This window comes from Anomaloglossus baeobatrachus, chromosome 6 (genome assembly GCF_048569485.1).
Source record: "Anomaloglossus baeobatrachus isolate aAnoBae1 chromosome 6, aAnoBae1.hap1, whole genome shotgun sequence".
NCBI lineage: Eukaryota > Metazoa > Chordata > Amphibia > Anura > Aromobatidae > Anomaloglossus > Anomaloglossus baeobatrachus.
Window position 1 is genome coordinate 122,278,636 of NC_134358.1, and position 18,726 is coordinate 122,297,361.

Here is an 18,726-nt window from a genome sequence, read left to right on the forward strand (position 1 = left end):
AGCATATGAGGAAACTATGGATGGATAAAAGACCTGAATGTCCATTGACTGAGAAACAACTAGTCACCCAACGCTTCAATATCGTAAAGAGAAAGCTATTATCACAACTTGAGATAGATCAACTGCACTGCATATCCACACCACAGGAAGACCTGGAAGAACATGTGTAACCCCCTGAAAATCCTGATCCAATCCTGCAACTAGAGGGTACAACAGCTGATCTGAAACAGAAAATCATAGAGAAACTAAATACCATGAACCCCAGAGACCGATTGCCAAGTCTCAGCAGAGAGATACCACCAGAAAGTATGCTAGAAGATGCCAATAGAGCACTCGCATCAATACCTACCACCACCATAACACAAACTAATAAACTGATCTATGCCACCGCCTCAGTAATTCTGGAAATGCTTGGCTATACCAGCAAGAACAACAAAAGCACGTGCCCACCATGGAAAAGAAGACTGGAGGCAAAAATCAAGGTGACACGAAGAGAAGTCAGCCAACTAACAAGCACAGAAGGGTGTAAAGATCAATAATAAGACCAAGCTGAACAAGTACAAAGGCCTGACTCCATCTGAAGCCCTAGAGACTACAAAACAAAGGCTTACAGCACTGGCTGCAAGACTAGGGAGATACACTAGAGAAGCTGAGGCCAGGAGGATAAATACCTTGTTCTCCAAAGAACCATCCAAGATGTATTCCCAGCTGCAGAGTAAAGGCCCTGTCACACACACAGATAAATCTGCAGCAGATCTGTGGTTGTAGTGAAATTGTGGACAATCAGTGCCAGGTTTGTGGCTGTGTACAAATGGAACAATATGTCCATGATTTCACTGCAACCACAGATCTGCCAAAGATTTATCTCTGTGTGTGACGGGGCCTTAACAGCACAGTAGCAGCAATTCCACCGATAGCAGAGACTGAACAATACTGGAGGGACATATGGGAGAAGGAAAAAAACACCACAAAACACCGGTGCAAAGTGACTGTAAGATCTGAGAATGAAACACAATAACCACCCAGAACAAGAACCAGTCACCATCACAGAAGTAGACATCCAAGAGCGTGTCAAGAACATGAAGAGCTGGACAGCACCTGGCCCAGACATGATCCACACCTACTGGCTAAAGAAATTGACAGCAGTACATGAACGTCTGGCAAAACAGATGAACCAACTGCTAGAAGCAGGCCACCACCCAGCTTGGCTAACACAAGGAAGAACAGTGCTAATCATGAAGGACCCTTGTAAAGGCACAATTCTATCCAACTATCGCCCAATAACCTGCCTTACGACATGGAAACTCCTGTCAGGCATCATAGCTACCAAGCTACAGAACCATATGAATCGCTACATGAATCCAGCTCAGAAAGGCATTGGGAACAACACCAGAGGCTCTAAGCACCAGCTGCTAGTGGATAGAGCAGTCTCTCAAGACTCAAGATCCAGACAGACTAATCTCAGCACAGCCTGGATTGACTATAGGAAAGCCTATGACTCTATGCCACACATGGATCTGTGAATGCTTGGCTCTCTACAGTGTCAATAGGAAATTAAGAACCTTCCTCAGCAACTCAATGGGGCTATGGAGGACAACACTGATAGTCAACTCTAGGCAACTAGCACAAGTATCCATAAAATGTGGCATATACCAAGGTGATGCACTATCCCCATTGCTATTCTGCATAGGTTTGAACCCCCTCAGTAGCTAATAACAGAGTCTGGCTATGGATACAAGTTCAAGAGTGGAAGCACCATCAGCCACCTACTCTACATGGATGACCTCAAGCTGTATACAAAAAATGAACGAGACATCAGTTCACTGATCTACCTGACCAGGATATACAGCGAAGACATCAGGATGTCCTTCGGACTGGAGAAGTGTGGTCGGCTGGTCATAGACAGGCAAGGTAGTAAAGACTGATGGAGTAGAGCTACCGGCAGGGCAATTAGCAGATGTACAAACCTGCTAAAAGTACCTTGGCATCCCACAGGGATACGGTAACCATGATGAGGAGGCAAGGAAAGCAGCAACATCCAAATATCATCAAAGGGTAAGACAGGTCCTAAAGAGCCAGCTCAATGGGAAGAATAAGATCCGCGCCATCAATACATACGCTCTGCCAGTTATCAGATACCAAGTCAAACACCCAAAGATTGTATACCAACAGAAAGGAGGGTGGTTGAGGCTTGATAGGTGTCCAAGCCACCATCATCGATGAAACAAGAAGTATCCAGGAATACATCAGAAAAATGGCACCAAAAGATGAGATGCTGAAGGAGAGCCTAAGACAGCAACAACAACAGTGTGGGAAGGAAGAACAAGAACATGAAGTGCCATGGAAAGACATGCCGCTGCATGGAATGTACCATAGACAGATAATGTAGGTGGCTGACATGAAGAAATCCTACCAATGGCTGGAGAAAGCTGGACTCCAGGACTGCACAGAGGCACTAATCCTAGCAGCACAAGAGCAGGAGCTAAGTACCAGATCCATAGAAGCAGGGACCTACCACACAAGACAAGACTCAAGGTGTAGACTATGTAAAGAAACCACAGAAATAATCCAACACAGTGGCAGGATGCAAATTGCAAGCAGGAACAGCGTACACCGAACGCCACAACCAAGTAGCGGTAATTGTATACAGGAATATCTGTACAGCGTATGGGCTAAGTCCCCCTATGTCCAGGTGGGAGACCCCAGAAAAAGTGGTGGAGAATGAAAGGGCTAAAATCCTGTGGGACTTCAAGATCCAGACGGATAAGCAAGTGGTAGCTAACCAACCAGGTATCGTGATAATAGACAAGTATCAGAAGACAGCAATGATAATAGATGTAGCAGTGCCTAATGACAGTAACATCAGAAGGAATATGAGCATCTAGAAAAATACCAGGGCCTTAAAGAACAACTGGAGAAGATGTGGAAGGTGAAGAAAACAGTGATTCCAGTGGTGATAGGAGCACTTGGAGCAGTGACCCGTAAATTGGAAAAATGGCTGCAACAGATTCCAGGAGCAACATCTGAGCTCTCTGTCCAGAAAAGTGCAGTGCTGGGAACAACTAAGATCCTGCGCAGAACCCTCAAACTCACAGGCCTCTGGTACAGGACCCGAGAATGAGGAAGGACAAATAACCACCCACAGGGGGTGAGAAGGTAGGGTTTTTTTGTTTGTTTGTTTTTTATAATATATATATTTTTTTGCAATATGTAAATGTGCCATTAAGTTCTATGGGCAGGATATAGATCTCCCAGAGAATTCGCCTCCAGAGCTTATTGTAAATTAAAGAAGGCGTTACCAGAGTGAGACATGTAATGGCTGCTCTCTGTTTTCCTGATCTGACTGCAGAGCTGGGCGCGCTTACATTAACTACAGCAGAGCTGAGCTTTGCCTAATTACAAATATAGTCCTACTGTTTTCAGTATGTACTGCCCCTCTCATACACTAAATGCTGACAGATGCAAGCTGAAGAAGTTGGTTGTAATCATACGAATCATACATCGCTCTACAGCAGAGCTGACTGCACTAGAAGGGGAGAGCTGCAGGTGCAGAGGTGTTTGTAATTAGACAAAGTTCACTTTTGCTGTGCTGTGTGCTAATCTTACTACAGAGCTCTGTGTGATTTATGAGATATGTTATGTCTCCCCATTTTGTAAACTGATCTCCCGGAGAATCTGACTCCAGAGATTAGTGTCCGGCCCATAGATCGTAACTGCTCACTTGCATATAAGAACAAATGTGTATTTCTCTGGAATAATACATCGGATCACAGATATCAAGGTGTCATTTTAGTCAACTTTCTATGACCTTCATGCCCATGTATATGCTTAGGAGGGTTGATGCTTCTGACAGATTCCCGTTGTTAAATTTCAAGTAGTTAAAGATGTTTTCCTAATCTTACACAATTTTAGTATACGAGTGACTGCAACCTAGGTAACATCTTACAGATATGTAAGGTGTATATATAATACATGGAGGTATCCATCATTTGCAGAATAACTTTAAAACTAAATTTTATTAGACTACTCATTACAATCCTAAAAAATGGAGCAATCCTGAACACCTGGCCTAGAGGTTTCTAGCTTTTGACAAAAGAACCTTTTACAGGTTTGAAAGTCGGGCCCTTTCGCATTATGAGCACTTATCAGTCCGTTTGACACTAACTTATGATTAGACAGCCCCAGAATGGGGATTTTATTAATCTTTTATTAAACAAAAAGGCCAGCACCAGATAGTGATGGATACTAAATACACTGATGAACAAAAGGGTAACAATGCTGAGTGAGCACTACCATGCTTGGTCCTCTGTACTCATAAGCAGCTGTTAGATGTTCGCAGAGACTCGACTCATGAAAAATGCCCGAGTTCCCCATTGACTTCCATTATAGGTAGTACACAAGTTGAGCCCGTCCGAGTGTCCAACTGTTCATTACGAGTACAGAGCACCTGAGCATGGTACTGCTTGCTCATTACTAGTAATAATGTTTTGAGCTGTTGACTTCATCATCTTGGCGATCTCATACATAAATTTGACTTCCAACTACAAGTGCATCTCAATAAATTAGAATATAATCAAAAAGTTAATTTCAGTAATTCAATAAAAAAAGGGAATGCACATCTGTTTATAAAGAGTCATTACACACAGAGTGATCTATTTCAAGTGTATATTTCTGTTAATGATGATGATTATGGCTTACAGCCAATGAAAACCCAAAAGTCATTATCTCAGAAAATTAGATTATTATATAAGACCAACTGAAAAAATGATTTTAAACTCAGAAATGTTGGCGCCTACTGAAAAGTCTGTACAGTAAATACCTCAATACTTGGTCGGGGCTTCTTTTGCATGAATTTCTGCATCAATGCAGCGTGGCATGGAGGCGATCAGCCTGTGGCACTGCTGATGTGTTATGGAAGCCCAGGTTGCTTTGATAGCAGCCTTCAGCTCATCTGCATTGTTGGGTCCTGTGTCTCTCATCTTCCTCTACGTGGTTTAGGTCAGGTGAGTTTGCTGGCCAATCAAGCACAGTGATACTGTGGTTATTAAACCAGGTATTGGTATTTTGGCAGTGTGGACAGGTGCCAAGTCCTTCTGGAAAATGAAATTTCCATCTCCAAAAAGCTTGTCGGCAGAGGGAAGCATGAAGTGCTCTAAAATTTCCTGGTAGATGGCTGCACTGACTTTGGTGTTGATAAAACACAGTGGCCCTACACCAGCAGATGACATGGCTCCCCAAACCATCACTGATTGTGGAAACTTCATCCTAGACCTCAAGCAGCTTGGAGTGTGGCCTCTCCACTCTCCCTCCAGACTCTAGGACCCGGATTTCCAAATTAAATGCAATATTTACTGTCATCTGAAAACAACACCCTGTATTACTTAGCAAACAGTCCAGTTCTTTTTCTCCTTGGCCCAGGTAAGATGCTTCTGCTGTTTTCTATTGGTTATGAGTGGCTTGACCAAGGAATGCGACAGTTGTAGCCCATGTCCTGGATACATCTGTGTGTGGTGGCTCTTGAAGCACTGACTCCAGCAGCAGTTCACTCCTTATGAATCTCCCGCAAATTTTTGAATGGCTTTTTCTTAGCAATCCTGTCAAGGCTGCGATTATCCCGGTTGCTTGTGTACCTTTTTTCTACCACAATTTTTCCTTCCACTCAACTTTCCATTAGTATGCTTGGATACAGCCAGCTTCTTTTAGCAATGATCTTTTGTGGCGTATTCTCCTTGTGGAAGGTGTCAATGACTGCCTTCTGGACATCTGTCAAGTCAGCAGTCTTCACCATGATTTTGTAGCCTACTGAACCAGACTAGGAAACCATTTTGAATGCTGAGATGATGTCTTTTGGGCTTTCATTGGCTGTAAGCCATAATCAACATTAACAGAAATAAACACTTGAAATAGTTCACTCTGTAATGACTCTATTTAATGTGTTTCCCTTTGTAACTTTTTGATATTCTAATTTATTAAGATGCACCTGTATTTAGCATATGATTAATTATATAGATTCTTGTCATGTCAGTACATTTTTATTGTTTTGCTCCTAAAAGTCTAAATTTTAATTATTTTGTAAATCCACCCTTTTGGCTTTCAACACTGCCTGAATCCTTCTGGGAATGCTTTTTATCAGATTTGAGAGTATCTCGGTCAAAATCTGATCCTAGGTCTCTTCTACACGTTCCCATTATTTGTGCATACTGGTTGACTGACTTGGGTATGTATACAGCATTTCTTCAACTCTACCCACAAGTATTCAATAGAGTTGAGGTCTGAGCACTGTGGGGGCCAATACAGCACCTATACATCATTGCCATTGAACCATTTATTTGCCAATCTCGATGTATGCTTCGGGTCATTGTCCTGCTGGAACACTCTCGTCCTTTTCATACCCTTAGTTCTCAAGTGTACGAAGTAAGTAGTCTTATAGGATACTCCCATATAGCTCAGCTTTGAGACCACCATCAATCCTGGTCAACTATCCAAAGTATCCAGCACCTTTGGTTGTGAAAGACTATCAACAGGCTTCCTCCACCAAACGTAACAGTTCCTTCAATTTCTCAGTCCGTTAGCGCCTGTTGTCTTTGTTTCTTCCAGACCCATTTGCACTCATCAGAGACTAGTCTATTGACTTTCATCTTATCGCTTCAAATCCCTTCATTTCCAATCTTCTACTGTCCATTTATCGTACTTTTTGGCAAACATAAACCTTCGCTTCCGATATTAAAGTTGAGGCTTCTTCACCTTTTTTCAACCCACCATTCCAGACTCGTGTAACATACGTCACATGGACGTCTGTGATCTCTCTATTAAGATGCATACACGCCACCTCCACTGTCGTGTTTGTAGCGCCAGAACTGATAAACCTTGTAATGAGCCGACTTGCTGACTCACAATATTTTGCCTGGACATTTACATCTTGGCTTTTGGATGGATGGACAGACTTCATGTCATACTCTCCCAACTCTCATGGCAATCACATGATGCAGTTGGGCAATTTTCTTGGCCAAGAGATGGCTATTGATGAGTTGGATGATGCCGTTTTCTCTTTTCTTGGGAAATCTTCATGGCTGCTTTTGATTCAAACCAGTGACCTTTTGCTTGGAAAACTAGCTGATAAAACACTACTATTCGGGCTTGTGGGAACAGGTTTTAATATGTAGTTTACAGGAAGAAAAAGATTTTTCCTCAACCAGGAGCCAAACAGTAAAGCTGCGTTCACATATACAGTAATCATCTTTTAGAACGGATCCTGCAGAGATCTGTAGGGAAAAAAAGTTGTGCAAACACAATTTTTTTTGTCTGTTGTTAAATAACTGATGTCTGGCAGATCCATTTTTTTTTTTTTTTAACATTGGAATCTATTGAGTCTATGTATTGCGATTTAGACATCAGTGTTACTTGTATTTGTAATTGTAATGGATGTGTCCTTTTCTTAAAGGATCCGTTACAAATGTAAGATAAATAGCAATCCATGAATGGATCTAGTCTTGATAGACTCCAATGTTAGGAAGAAAAGTTCTGCCGCTTCAGTTTCTTCTAACGGATCTGTTCTAACGGATGTTTACAGGCTAGCAATCCAGCAACATGACAAGAATCTGCCTAATTAATCATATGCTAAATAGTTGCAAGTCAAAGTTATTTACACAAAGATTGTCTATAAAATGAAGTTAGTCTTGCATTTAACGCTGTAGTGGATGGTGAGATATGGAGCCCGAGAGTCAAATCTTCAACACATTGTTACCCTTATGCTTGTCTGTAGATACGAGCAAACCCGAAATTCGGTGTTCATACCGAACACAGAATTTACCCAAAAAAAAGACCCAGAGTTTGGGTTCGAAGTTCGGGTGCTTTACATACAGTACAGACCAAAAGTTTGGACACACCTTCTCATTCAAAGAGTTTTCTTTATTTTCATGACTCTGAAAACTGTAGATTCACGTTTAAGGCATCACAACTATGAATTAACACATGTGGAATGACATACTTAACAAAAAAGTGTGAAACAACTGAAAATATGTCTTATATTCTAGGTTCTTCAAAGTAGCCACCTTTTGCTTTGATTACTGCTTTGCACACTCTTGCCATTCTCTTAATGAGCTTCAAGAGGTAGTCACCGGAAATGGTTTTCACTTCACAGGTGTGCCCTGTCAGGTTTAATAAGTGGGATTTCTTGCCTTATAAAAGGGGTTGGGACCATCAGTTGTGTTGTGCCAAAGTCTGGTGGATACACAGCTGATAGTCCTATTGAATAGACTGTTAGAATTTGTATTATGGCAAGTAAAAAAGCAGCTAAGTAAAGAAAAACGAGTGGCCATCATTACTTTAAGAAATGAAGGTCAGTCAGTCCGAAAAATTTGGAAAACGTTGAAAGTGTCCCCAAGTGCAGTGGCAAAAACCATCAAACGCTACAAACAAACTGGCTCACATTAGGACCGCCGCAGGAAAGGAAGACAAAGAGTCACCTCTGCTGCGGAGGATATGTTTATCTGAGTCACCAGCCTCAGAAATCGCAGGTTAACAGCAGGTCAGATTAGAGACCAGGTCAATGCCACACAGAGTTCTAGCAGCAGACCCATGTCTAGAACAACTGTTAAGAGGAGACTTTGTGCAGCAGGCCTTCATGGTAAAATAGCTGCTAGGAAACCACTGCTAAGGATAGACAACAAGCAGAAGAGACTTGTTTGGGCTAAAGAACACGAGGAATGGACATTAGACCAGTGGAAATCTGTGCTTTGGTCTGATGAGTCCAAATTTGAGATCTTTGGATCCAACCACCGTGTCTTTGTGCGACGCAGAAAAGGTGAACGGATGGACTCTACATGCCTGGTTCTCACCGTGAAGCATGGAGGAGATGGTGTGGGGGTGCTTTGCTGGTGACACTGTTGAGGATTTATTCAAAATTGAAGACATACTGAACCAGCATGGCTACCACAGCATCTTGCAGCGGCGTGCTATTCCATCCAGTTTGCGTTTTAGTTGGACCATCATTTATTTTTCAACAGGACAATGACCCCAAACACACCTCCAGGCTGGGTAAGGGCTATTTGACTAAGAAGGAGAGTGATTGGGTGCTACGCCAGATGACCTGGTCTCCACAGTCACCAGACTTGAACCCAATTGAGATGGTTCGGGGTGAGCTGGACCACAGAGTGAAGGCAAAAGGGCCAACAAGTGCTAAGCATGTCTGGGAACTCCTTCAAGACTGTTGGAAAACCATTTCCGGTGACTACCTCTTGAAGCTCATCAAGAGAATGCCAAGTGCAAAGCGGTAATCAAAGCAAAAGGTGGCTACTTTGAAGAACATAGAATATAAGACATATTTTCAGTTGTTTCACACTTTTTTTTATTAAGTATTTAATTCCACATGCGTTAATTCATAGTTTTGATGCCTTCAATGTGAATCTACAATTTTCAGAGTCACGAAAAAAAGAAAACTCTTTGAATGAGAAGGTGTGTCCAAACTTTGTTCGTCGGGCAACCCCTTTTAAATAGTCAGATGTGCCCTATGAGATTATAATCTTGGGGCATCCGAAGTGTAGATATTTGCAGATTATGGTAAAAAAAAAAAACCAAGGAACCACTTGCAGTGTTTTTGAGACAAAAACATATTTGAGTTGCCTTTATACAACACCCTGATCCCTGCTTGACTTTGTCATGGGGTATGTCAAACAGAATTATGTTGGTGCCATGTAGGATTACACTGCACTTATAGGAGCGAGTAGGCTTTCCTCTATAGCAGAGGTCCCCAGCCTTTCTGAACTTGAGAGCCACATTCAGCTCTGAAAAAGTATAGTGAAGACACGCCACTTTAAATAATTGCTTTCCTAAATACCATAAACAGTGGAACCTCTGGAATGAGTACCTCCAGAGTATTACGTAACTTATTTGTCTTATCGCTATGGATAATTAGCTTATTTTCGGTTTTTAAATACATGTTCATTATATGAAATACCTTCTTGCCTACTATTCCCATGATTTAATTATATATTGTGGTCATTTACTTTATGGGTTTTTGTAACTCAACATAGTTATTTAAGGTTATATAAAAGTTAGTTTGTGCACTATTGTATTGTTAGTTTTTTGGGTTTTTTTTGTTTTTTTTTTTTTTAATATAGTTCTCCTATGTCCCTCTTTTCTTTTTCTCTCCTTCCCCCTTCCACTTAACCCAACCAATAAAACTATTTGATCTCCAACTTCCTATTTCCTTTCACTCTCCTCCCTTCCTTATGGTCTAGGTATAGATTATATTAAGTTTGTTGTTAATCTGTAATTTATGTGCATTATTTAAATACTTTCTATTATATTAATTTTCCCCCTTTAATTGTTAAACCATTTAATAAAAATATTTTAACACTGAAAAAGTATAGTGAGCCCCATCCAGCTCCCGCCCCTCACAGTAGTGATGCCCAGAGCCCCCATTACCAGTATGACAGCTGAAGCTTTTCCACAGAAATCGCACAGAGGCAGTATTCCGAAATCCAGGTGTTTCTACCTTACCTCCATTCAGATCTGTTCTCCCCTTTGGGGCTAGTCACAAAAGTCACCATCTATAGACCTGCTCTTCATTGCTGTTTGCTAGACCTGGTGCTAATGCAATGAGCTGGAAGCCTGTCGCGAGCCACATGTCACGTGCCCGCAAGCCAAGTGTGTCTTTTGAGCCACAGGTTGGGGGACCCCTGCTCTATAGTATATGGCTCTGATTCATCTAGTCTGGTAATGTTCATGAGGTCTTGATGAGGAGGAGTGGTTAATCAGACTTTCCTAATTGATCAAGAGTGTGCTCCTACAAATGAATCAGGAGTGTCTGACAAGTGGTGTGCACCTCTGTATGTATCGCCACCAGTCTTACTCCAGTCAAGGCCAAGAGTGAGTGATGAGTGACATTATGAACACCATAGCTTGTCATGAATTAGACAAGTTGTTGTGTCATGCCCCGGTCTCACCCCAGCTCCGTCCATTTTGGCGGTGCTGGGCAGAAATGGTGTGAAAAACACAAATCGCAAAAATTTTCACGGTGCACAAACATTTTGCAACTTTTCAGAGCAAGTTGCGCTAGAATATTGATTTATTCACTTTAATGAATTGGTCTTCGGTGTCCATCTGTTCAGGAGAGGCACCCAAAAGAAGATAAAGGTAACATGAAATAGAAAGTATTCTCCAGAAAAACCCTGCTGACAAATGTATGAGCAGTACCAGGAACCCATGCCGGATGAGGACTTGTAATACTTGTATATTAGCAAGTGCTGTAAAATCATGTCCTCAATGTGTTTTGTTAAACCTCAAGCCAAGAACCCCATTAAAGTACAATATAGGGTTTGTGCTTCGAATGCCCACAACTGAGGAATAGCTGCTGTAGAACGATAAGAGGTGTTCTACATAAGGACCATTTGGGCACTTAAAGATGGTAGCTCTTTATGATCTGTATATAATTACCCAGGTAATTTCAGCATTTGTGCTGATGTTTGGGACCTAATATGTTGACTGTTTTGATACTGCTCATCTACAGTGATTATATCCTGTCTGATCTGACTTTATAATACTATTCTTCTTCCTAGCACACTCCGAAATCGAACTCTCCTTGTCTGCTAGAAACATCCGCAGGCTGTTAAGTTTTCAGCGGTACCTAAGGTCTTCACGATTTTTCCGCGGTGTCACTGCACAGAATTCATTGTACATCTTGGACGATGACTACAATGGACAAGCCAAGGTTGGTGCAGACATTATCTTATATAATCCCTGTATGTCAGAAACCAGCTTTTCCTATAACACATCGCCATCTATTGATTGCTTCATCTGTCTTGCCTATGTTTTCTCTCTTTTCTGGCTCTCAGGTGGTTAATTCTTCTTTCCTCTTTTCAGTGTATGCTGGAAAAAGTCGGGAACTGGAATTTTGATATATTTCTTTTTGATAGATTGACTAATGGTAAGGAAATAATGTCACTGCGTATGATTGCTCATAATTTTATTTTTTGGGTAAACTTAACCACAATTTTACAATCTCTTACTTAAAGATTATGTGACCCTTTTACTTCCAATGACACATGTAAGGCTGTGCACACATCAACGTTATTCTGCCGCAATGCCGGATCCGTCAGAAATGCGGTACAGCTCAATACAGAGGAATCGCTGCAAGATAAGGTCACATGCGGCCGCCTGTAACCTTATCTTGCTGTGATTCCATTGAACTGTACCGCATTTCTGACGGATCCGGCATTGCGGCAGAAAACCGTGGATGTGAAGCCAGCCTAACTGTAAATTTTGAGTCTTAAAGGGAATCTGTCAGTAGATACCTTTTTTGTATATAGACATGCTGGCCAGGAAAGTTTAATAAAATGGAACTTTGATAGATGCAGTCTAATGTTTTGTTGGCGTAATCCACATTTCTTCAGCGCTCTATTGGGAGACCCAGACGATTGGGGTATAGCTACTGCCCTCTGGAGGCCACACAAAGCACTACATTAAAAGTGCAAGGCCCCTCCCCCTCTGGCTATACCCCCCCCGTGATATCACGGGTTCTCCAGTTTTAGCTTTGTGTGCGAAGGAGGTCAGACATTCCATGCATAGCTCCACAGATTTTAGTCAGCAGTAGCTGCTGACTGTTTCGGATGGAAGAAAAGAGGACACATATAGTGTCCCCAGCATGCTCCCTTCTCACCCCTGGATGGTGTTGTAAGGTTGAGGTACCTATTGCTGGTACAGGGCTGGAGCCTGACATGCTGTTTTCCTTCCACATCCCCTGGTAGGGCTCTGTGGAAGTGGGATCCTGCCGGCCTCTAAGCTCTGATGCCGGGCTCCATCCACAGACCCATTAGAACCTGATGGAGACGGAGCAGGAGTACGATCAGGGACAGGCCCTGCATCATACAGGTACTCTGTGTCCCCGGCAGGCACAGACACACTCCGGGCTGGCTGGGTGTTGTAGTGCGCCGGGGACCGCAACGTGGAGTTGGTGTCCCTACAGATTACTGGGGGATTGTTTGTGTTTGGGAACGCAGCGCCGACCCCCTCTGGACCGGGCGGCGCTGCTGTGACTTGTGGTGAGCCGGGGATCCGCCGTCCGCGCTTTTACGGCGGCGGCGGTTATAAATTTAGTCCCCGGCTTTTTGGGCCTAGGACGCCGGCAGCTCCGTTTCGTTCCCGCCCCCACCCTGTCATTCAGGGTAGGGGAGAGACGCTGTTCGCTAGCAGCGACGAGGGCTGGAGCCTGTTTTACATGCTCCAGCCCTCTCACTTGGCACAGAGGGAAGCAGGCTTCCCGCTCTTGGCCAGGAACGCCCAGGGCCCGCCCCCCTTCCTCTCTCGAGACGCCGGCAGCCATTACATGCATGCCTGGCTGGAGGAAGGACGCAAGGCTCTGGGAGACCTGGACTAGGGGCTATCTGGCGACCACACACCCGCTTTTTAAGCGGGCGGTAAGCGATTTTTCTGTGCTGGTCCCTCTAGTGCCTCACTGTGTATCAGTGTACTGGGTACAGATATATAGATATTGTATTTCTTGCACTGTGAGGTGCGCTTCTGGCTGCATATCCCAGATCGCTCTGTGGAAGCAGCAACATGTCATCCTCAAAACGCAAGGCGGCCAAGGCAAAAAGGGCTGTGTATACTGCGTGTGCTGCATGTGGGGCTAATCTACCAGCAGGCTCCGATGACCCCCATTGTGTGCAATGCTCCGACCCGGTGCTGCTTCGCCAGCCGGAGTCAGGAGAGGTAGCGACCCAGGCTGAGACGCTTGTAAGTTCTGCCCCGGTGACAGGGACGGACTTTGCAGTTTTTGCAGATAACATGTCTGTATCTATGGCAAAAATCCTTGAAACCTTGCAATCTATGCATGGGGCTCAGTCCCTGGGCACGGCGAGGCCTCTGTCCTCAGGTCCCCCTTACTTGGAATGTATCCAGCCCACAGGGGGGTCCCCGGCTTCACAGGCCGAGGATTATGACTCAGATGATGGCCCCAGCCACCCTAAGCGAGCTCGCTGGGAAAGACCCTCGACGTCTTCACACTGCTCAGGGTCTCAGCGCAATCAGTCTCCCTGTGATGTGTCTGATGAGAGTGATCAGGAATCCATTCCTGGAACCCCTCTCAACCTGGATACCCCTGATGGGGATGCCATGGTAAACGACCTTATCTCAGCCATCAATAGGCTGTTGGATATTTCTCCCCCAGCCCCTTCAGCAGAAGAGGCGGCTGCGGAGCAGGAAAAGTTTCGTTTCCTTTATCCCAAGCGTAAATTGAGTGCTTTGTTAGATCACTCTGACTTCAGAGAATCAATCCAGAAGCACGACGCTCACCCAGAAAGGCGTTTCTCTAAACGATCTAAAGATACGCGTTTCCCTTTCCCCCCTGAGGTGGTCAAGCGCTGGACACAGTGTCCAAAGGTAGACCCCCCGATTTCCAAACTTGCAGCTAGATCCATAGTTGCAGTGGAGGATGGCGCTTCACTTAAAGATGCCAATGACAGACAGATGGACCTTTGGTTAAAATCTGTCTATGAAGCTATCGGCGCGTCGTTTGCTCCGGCATTCGCAGCCGTATGGGCACTCCAGGCTATTTCAGCTGGCTTAGCAAAAGTGGATGCTATCATGCATCCAGCAGTGCCGCAAGTGGCGCACCTTACCACGCAGATGTCGGCGTTTGCGTCTTACGCTATCAATGCGGTCCTAGAATCTACCAGTCGCACCTCAATGGCGTCCGCCAATTCGGTAGTTTTGCGCAGAGCCTTGTGGTTAAAGGACTGGAAAGCAGATGCTGGTTCCAAAAAATGTTTAACCAGTTTGCCTTTGTCTAGAGATAGACTGTTTGGCGAGCCATTGGCTGACATCATTAAGCAGTCCAAGGGTAAAGACTCCTCTTTACCACAACCCAGAACATCCAAACCTCAGCAGAAAAAGTGGCAGCAGAGGTTTCAGTCCTTTCGAGGTTCGGGCAAGACACCATTTACCTCGTCCAAAGGGACTCAGAGGACGCAAAGAAACTCAGATTCGTGGCGGACTCACACACGCCCCAAGAAAGCAAATGGAGGTACCGCTTCCAAAGCGGCTACCTCATGACTTCCAGCCCCCCCCCCGCCGCATCGCCGGTCGGGGGCAGGCTCTCCCGCTTTTCCGGCATTTGGATGTCACAGGTCAAAGACCGGTGGGTGACGGACATTTTGTCTCGCGGGTACAGAATCGAGTTCAATTCTCGTCCTCCAGCTCGGTTCTTCAGAACCTCCCCACGTCCAGACCGAGCAGATGCTCTGCTGCAGGCGGTGGATTCCCTAAAAGCGGAAGGAGTGGTTATCCCAGTCCCTCCTCAGGAACAAGGGCAAGGGTTTTACTCCAATCTCTTTGTGGTTCCAAAAAAGGACGGCTCGTTCCGTCCTGTTCTGGACCTAAAACTGCTCAACAAACATGTGCACGCCAGGAGGTTCCGGATGGAAACCCTCCGCTCTGTCATTGCCTCAATGTCCAGAGGAGACTTCCTTGCCTCAATAGACATCAAAGATGCTTATCTCCACGTGCCAATTGCTACAGAACATCAACGTTTTCTACGTTTTGTGATAGGAGACGACCATTTTCAGTTCGTAGCTCTTCCATTTGGTCTGGCGACAGCCCCACGGGTCTTCACCAAGGTCATGGCGGCGGTGGTAGCAGTCTTGCACTCTCAGGGACACTCGGTGATCCCTTACCTAGACGACTTATTGGTCAAAGCTCCCTCTCAGGAGGCATGTCAGCACAGCCTGAATGCTACGCTGGAGACTCTACAGTCTTTCGGATGGATCATCAACTTTCCAAAGTCGATCCTATCACCGACTCAGTCACTAACGTATCTTGGCATGGAGTTTCATACTCTAGCAGCGATAGTGAAGCTTCCGCTGGACAAGCAGCGGTCACTACAGACAGGGGTGCAATCTCTTCTGCAGGGCCAGTTGCATCCCTTGCGGCGCCTCATGCATTTCCTAGGGAAGATGGTGGCAGCCATGGAAGCAGTTCCCTTTGCGCAGTTTCATCTGCGTCCACTTCAATGGGACATTCTCCGCCAATGGGACGGGAAGTCAACGTCCCTGGACAGGAAAGTCTCGCTTTCCCAGACGGCCAAAGACTCTCTACAATGGTGGCTCCTTCCCACCTCATTGTCTCAAGGAAGATCCTTCCTGCCCCCATCCTGGGCAGTGGTCACGACAGACGCGAGTCTGTCAGGGTGGGGAGCAGTATTTCTCCACCACAGGGCTCAGGGGACGTGGACTCCGCAGGAGTCCACCCTTCAGATCAATGTTCTGGAGATCAGAGCAGTGTATCTTGCTCTACTGGCCTTCCAACAGTGGCTGGAAGGAAAGCAGATCCGAATCCAATCGGACAACTCCACAGCGGTGGCATACATCAACCACCAAGGAGGGACGCGCAGTCGGCAAGCCTTCCAAGAAGTCCGGCGCATTCTAATGTGGGTGGAGGACAGAGCATCCACCATATTCGCGGTTCACATCCCAGGCGTAGAAAACTGGGAAGCAGACTTCCTCAGTCGCCAGGGCATGGACGCAGGGGAATGGTCCCTTCACCCGGACGTGTTTCAGGAAATCTGTCGCCGCTGGGGAGTGCCGGACGTCGACCTAATGGCATCCCGGCACAACAACAAGGTCCCGGCATTCATGGCGAGGTCGCGCGATCAAAGAGCTCTGGCGGCAGACGCCTTGGTTCAAGATTGGTCGCAGTTTCAGCTCCCATACGTGTTTCCGCCTCTGGCGCTCTTGCCCAGAGTGCTACGCAAGATCAGATCCGAGTGCAGCCGCGTCATACTCGTCGCTCCAGACTGGCCGAGGAGGTCGTGGTATCCGGATCTGTGGCATCTCACGATCGGTCGACCGTGGTCACTGCCAGACCGACCAGACTTACTGTCCCAAGGGCCGTTTTTCCATCAGAATTCTGCGGCCCTGAACCTGACTGTGTGGCCATTGAGTCCTGGATCCTAGCATCTGCTGGATTATCTCAGGGAGTCGTTGCCACAATGAGACAAGCTAGAAAGTCGAATTCGGCTAAGATCTACCACAGAACGTGGAAGATTTTCTTGTCCTGGTGCTCTGCTCAGGGAGTGTCTCCCTGGCCATTTGCATTGCCCAAGTTTCTTTCCTTCCTGCAATCGGGGTTAGAAAAGGGCTTGTCGCTCAGCTCCCTTAAAGGGCAAGTTTCGGCACTATCCGTGTTTTTTCAGAAGCGTCTAGCACGTCTTCCTAAGGTGCGCACGTTCCTGCAGGGGGTCTGTCATATTGTGCCCCCGTACAAGCGACCGTTAGATCCATGGGATCTGAACAGGGTACTAGTTGCTCTCCAGAAGCCGCCCTTCGAGCCTCTGAAGGAAGTTTCCTTTTCTCGGCTGTCGCAGAAAGTGGCGTTTCTTGTTGCGATCACATCGCTTCGGCGAGTGTCTGAGCTGGCAGCTCTGTCATCTAAGGCTCCCTTCCTGGTGTTCCACCAGGACAAGGTTGTGCTGCGCCCCATTCCGGAGTTTCTTCCGAAGGTCGTATCCTCTTTTCATCTTAATCAGGATATTTCCTTGCCTTCCTTTTGCCCTCATCCGGTTCACCGGTATGAAAAGGCCTTACGTTTGCTAGATCTGGTGAGAGCACTCAGAATCTACATTTCCCGCACGGCGCCCATACGCCGTGCCGATGCACTTTTCGTCCTTGTCGCTGGTCCGCGCAAGGGGTTGCAGGCTTCTAAAGCCACCCTGGCTCGATGGATCAAAGAACCAATTCTAGAGGCCTACCGTTCTGCGGGGCTTCCGGTTCCTTCAGGGCTAAAAGCCCACTCCACCAGAGCCGTGGGTGCGTCCTGGGCATTACGTCACCAGGCTTCGGCTCAACAGGTGTGCCAGGCGGCTACCTGGTCCAGTCTGCACACTTTCACCAAGCATTATCAGGTGCATACCTATGCTTCGGCGGATGCCAGCTTAGGTAGAAGAGTCCTGCAGGCGGCAGTGACACCCCCGTAGGGGAGGGCTGTTTTGCAGCTCTAACATGAGGTATTTATTTACCCACCCAGGGACAGCTTTTGGACGTCCCAATCGTCTGGGTCTCCCAATAGAGCGCTGAAGAAGAAGGGAATTTTGTTACTTACCGTAAATTCCTTTTCTTCTAGCTCTTATTGGGAGACCCAGCACCCGCCCTGTTGTCCTTCGGGATGTTTTTTTGTTGTTTGCGGGTACACATGTTGTTCATGTTGAACGGTTTTTCAGTTCTCCGATGTTATTCGGAGTTAATTTGTTTAAACCAGTTATTGGCTTCCTCCTTCTTGCTTTGGCACTAAAACTGGAGAACCCGTGATATCACGGGGGGGGTATAGCCAGAGGGGGAGGGGCCTTGCACTTTTAATGTAGTGCTTTGTGTGGCCTCCAGAGGGCAGTAGCTATACCCCAATCGTCTGGGTCTCCCAATAAGAGCTAGAAGAAAAGGAATTTACGGTAAGTAACAAAATTCCCTTCTTCTCTTAATATATAAAGATGCTGTTAATATGTGCAAGATATGGATATGTCTGAAATTATGCCTCCAAAGAATATTTTAAATTAATGGGGTGTTGCTATTGTAAGACATGTAATGACTGATAAATCATCATAAATCTCACACTTTTTTTTTTTTTATTGTGATCAAAATTGACCTATAGAATCAAAATTATTATTATTATTTATTATTATAGCGCCATTTATTCCATGGCGCTTTACAAGTGAAAGAGGGTATACGTACAACAATCATT

General features: G+C 45.5%; 1 protein-coding gene across 4 annotated transcripts in view; it reads left to right on the forward strand.

Moving 5' to 3' along the window:
- The window catches only part of PDE7A (phosphodiesterase 7A), a 138,827-nt gene that overhangs the window by 90,158 nt on the left and 29,943 nt on the right, over positions 1-18,726 (forward strand). For all 4 annotated transcript variants that reach the window (XR_012754673.1, XM_075353225.1, XM_075353226.1 and 1 more), the window contains 2 exons: positions 11,559-11,710; positions 11,863-11,926. Coding sequence is in view for 3 of the 4 variants with exons in the window: in XM_075353225.1 (XP_075209340.1) it covers positions 11,559-11,710; positions 11,863-11,926 (216 nt within the window). In the remaining variant the exon portion in view is untranslated. The remainder of the gene's footprint in view (positions 1-11,558; positions 11,711-11,862; positions 11,927-18,726) is intronic.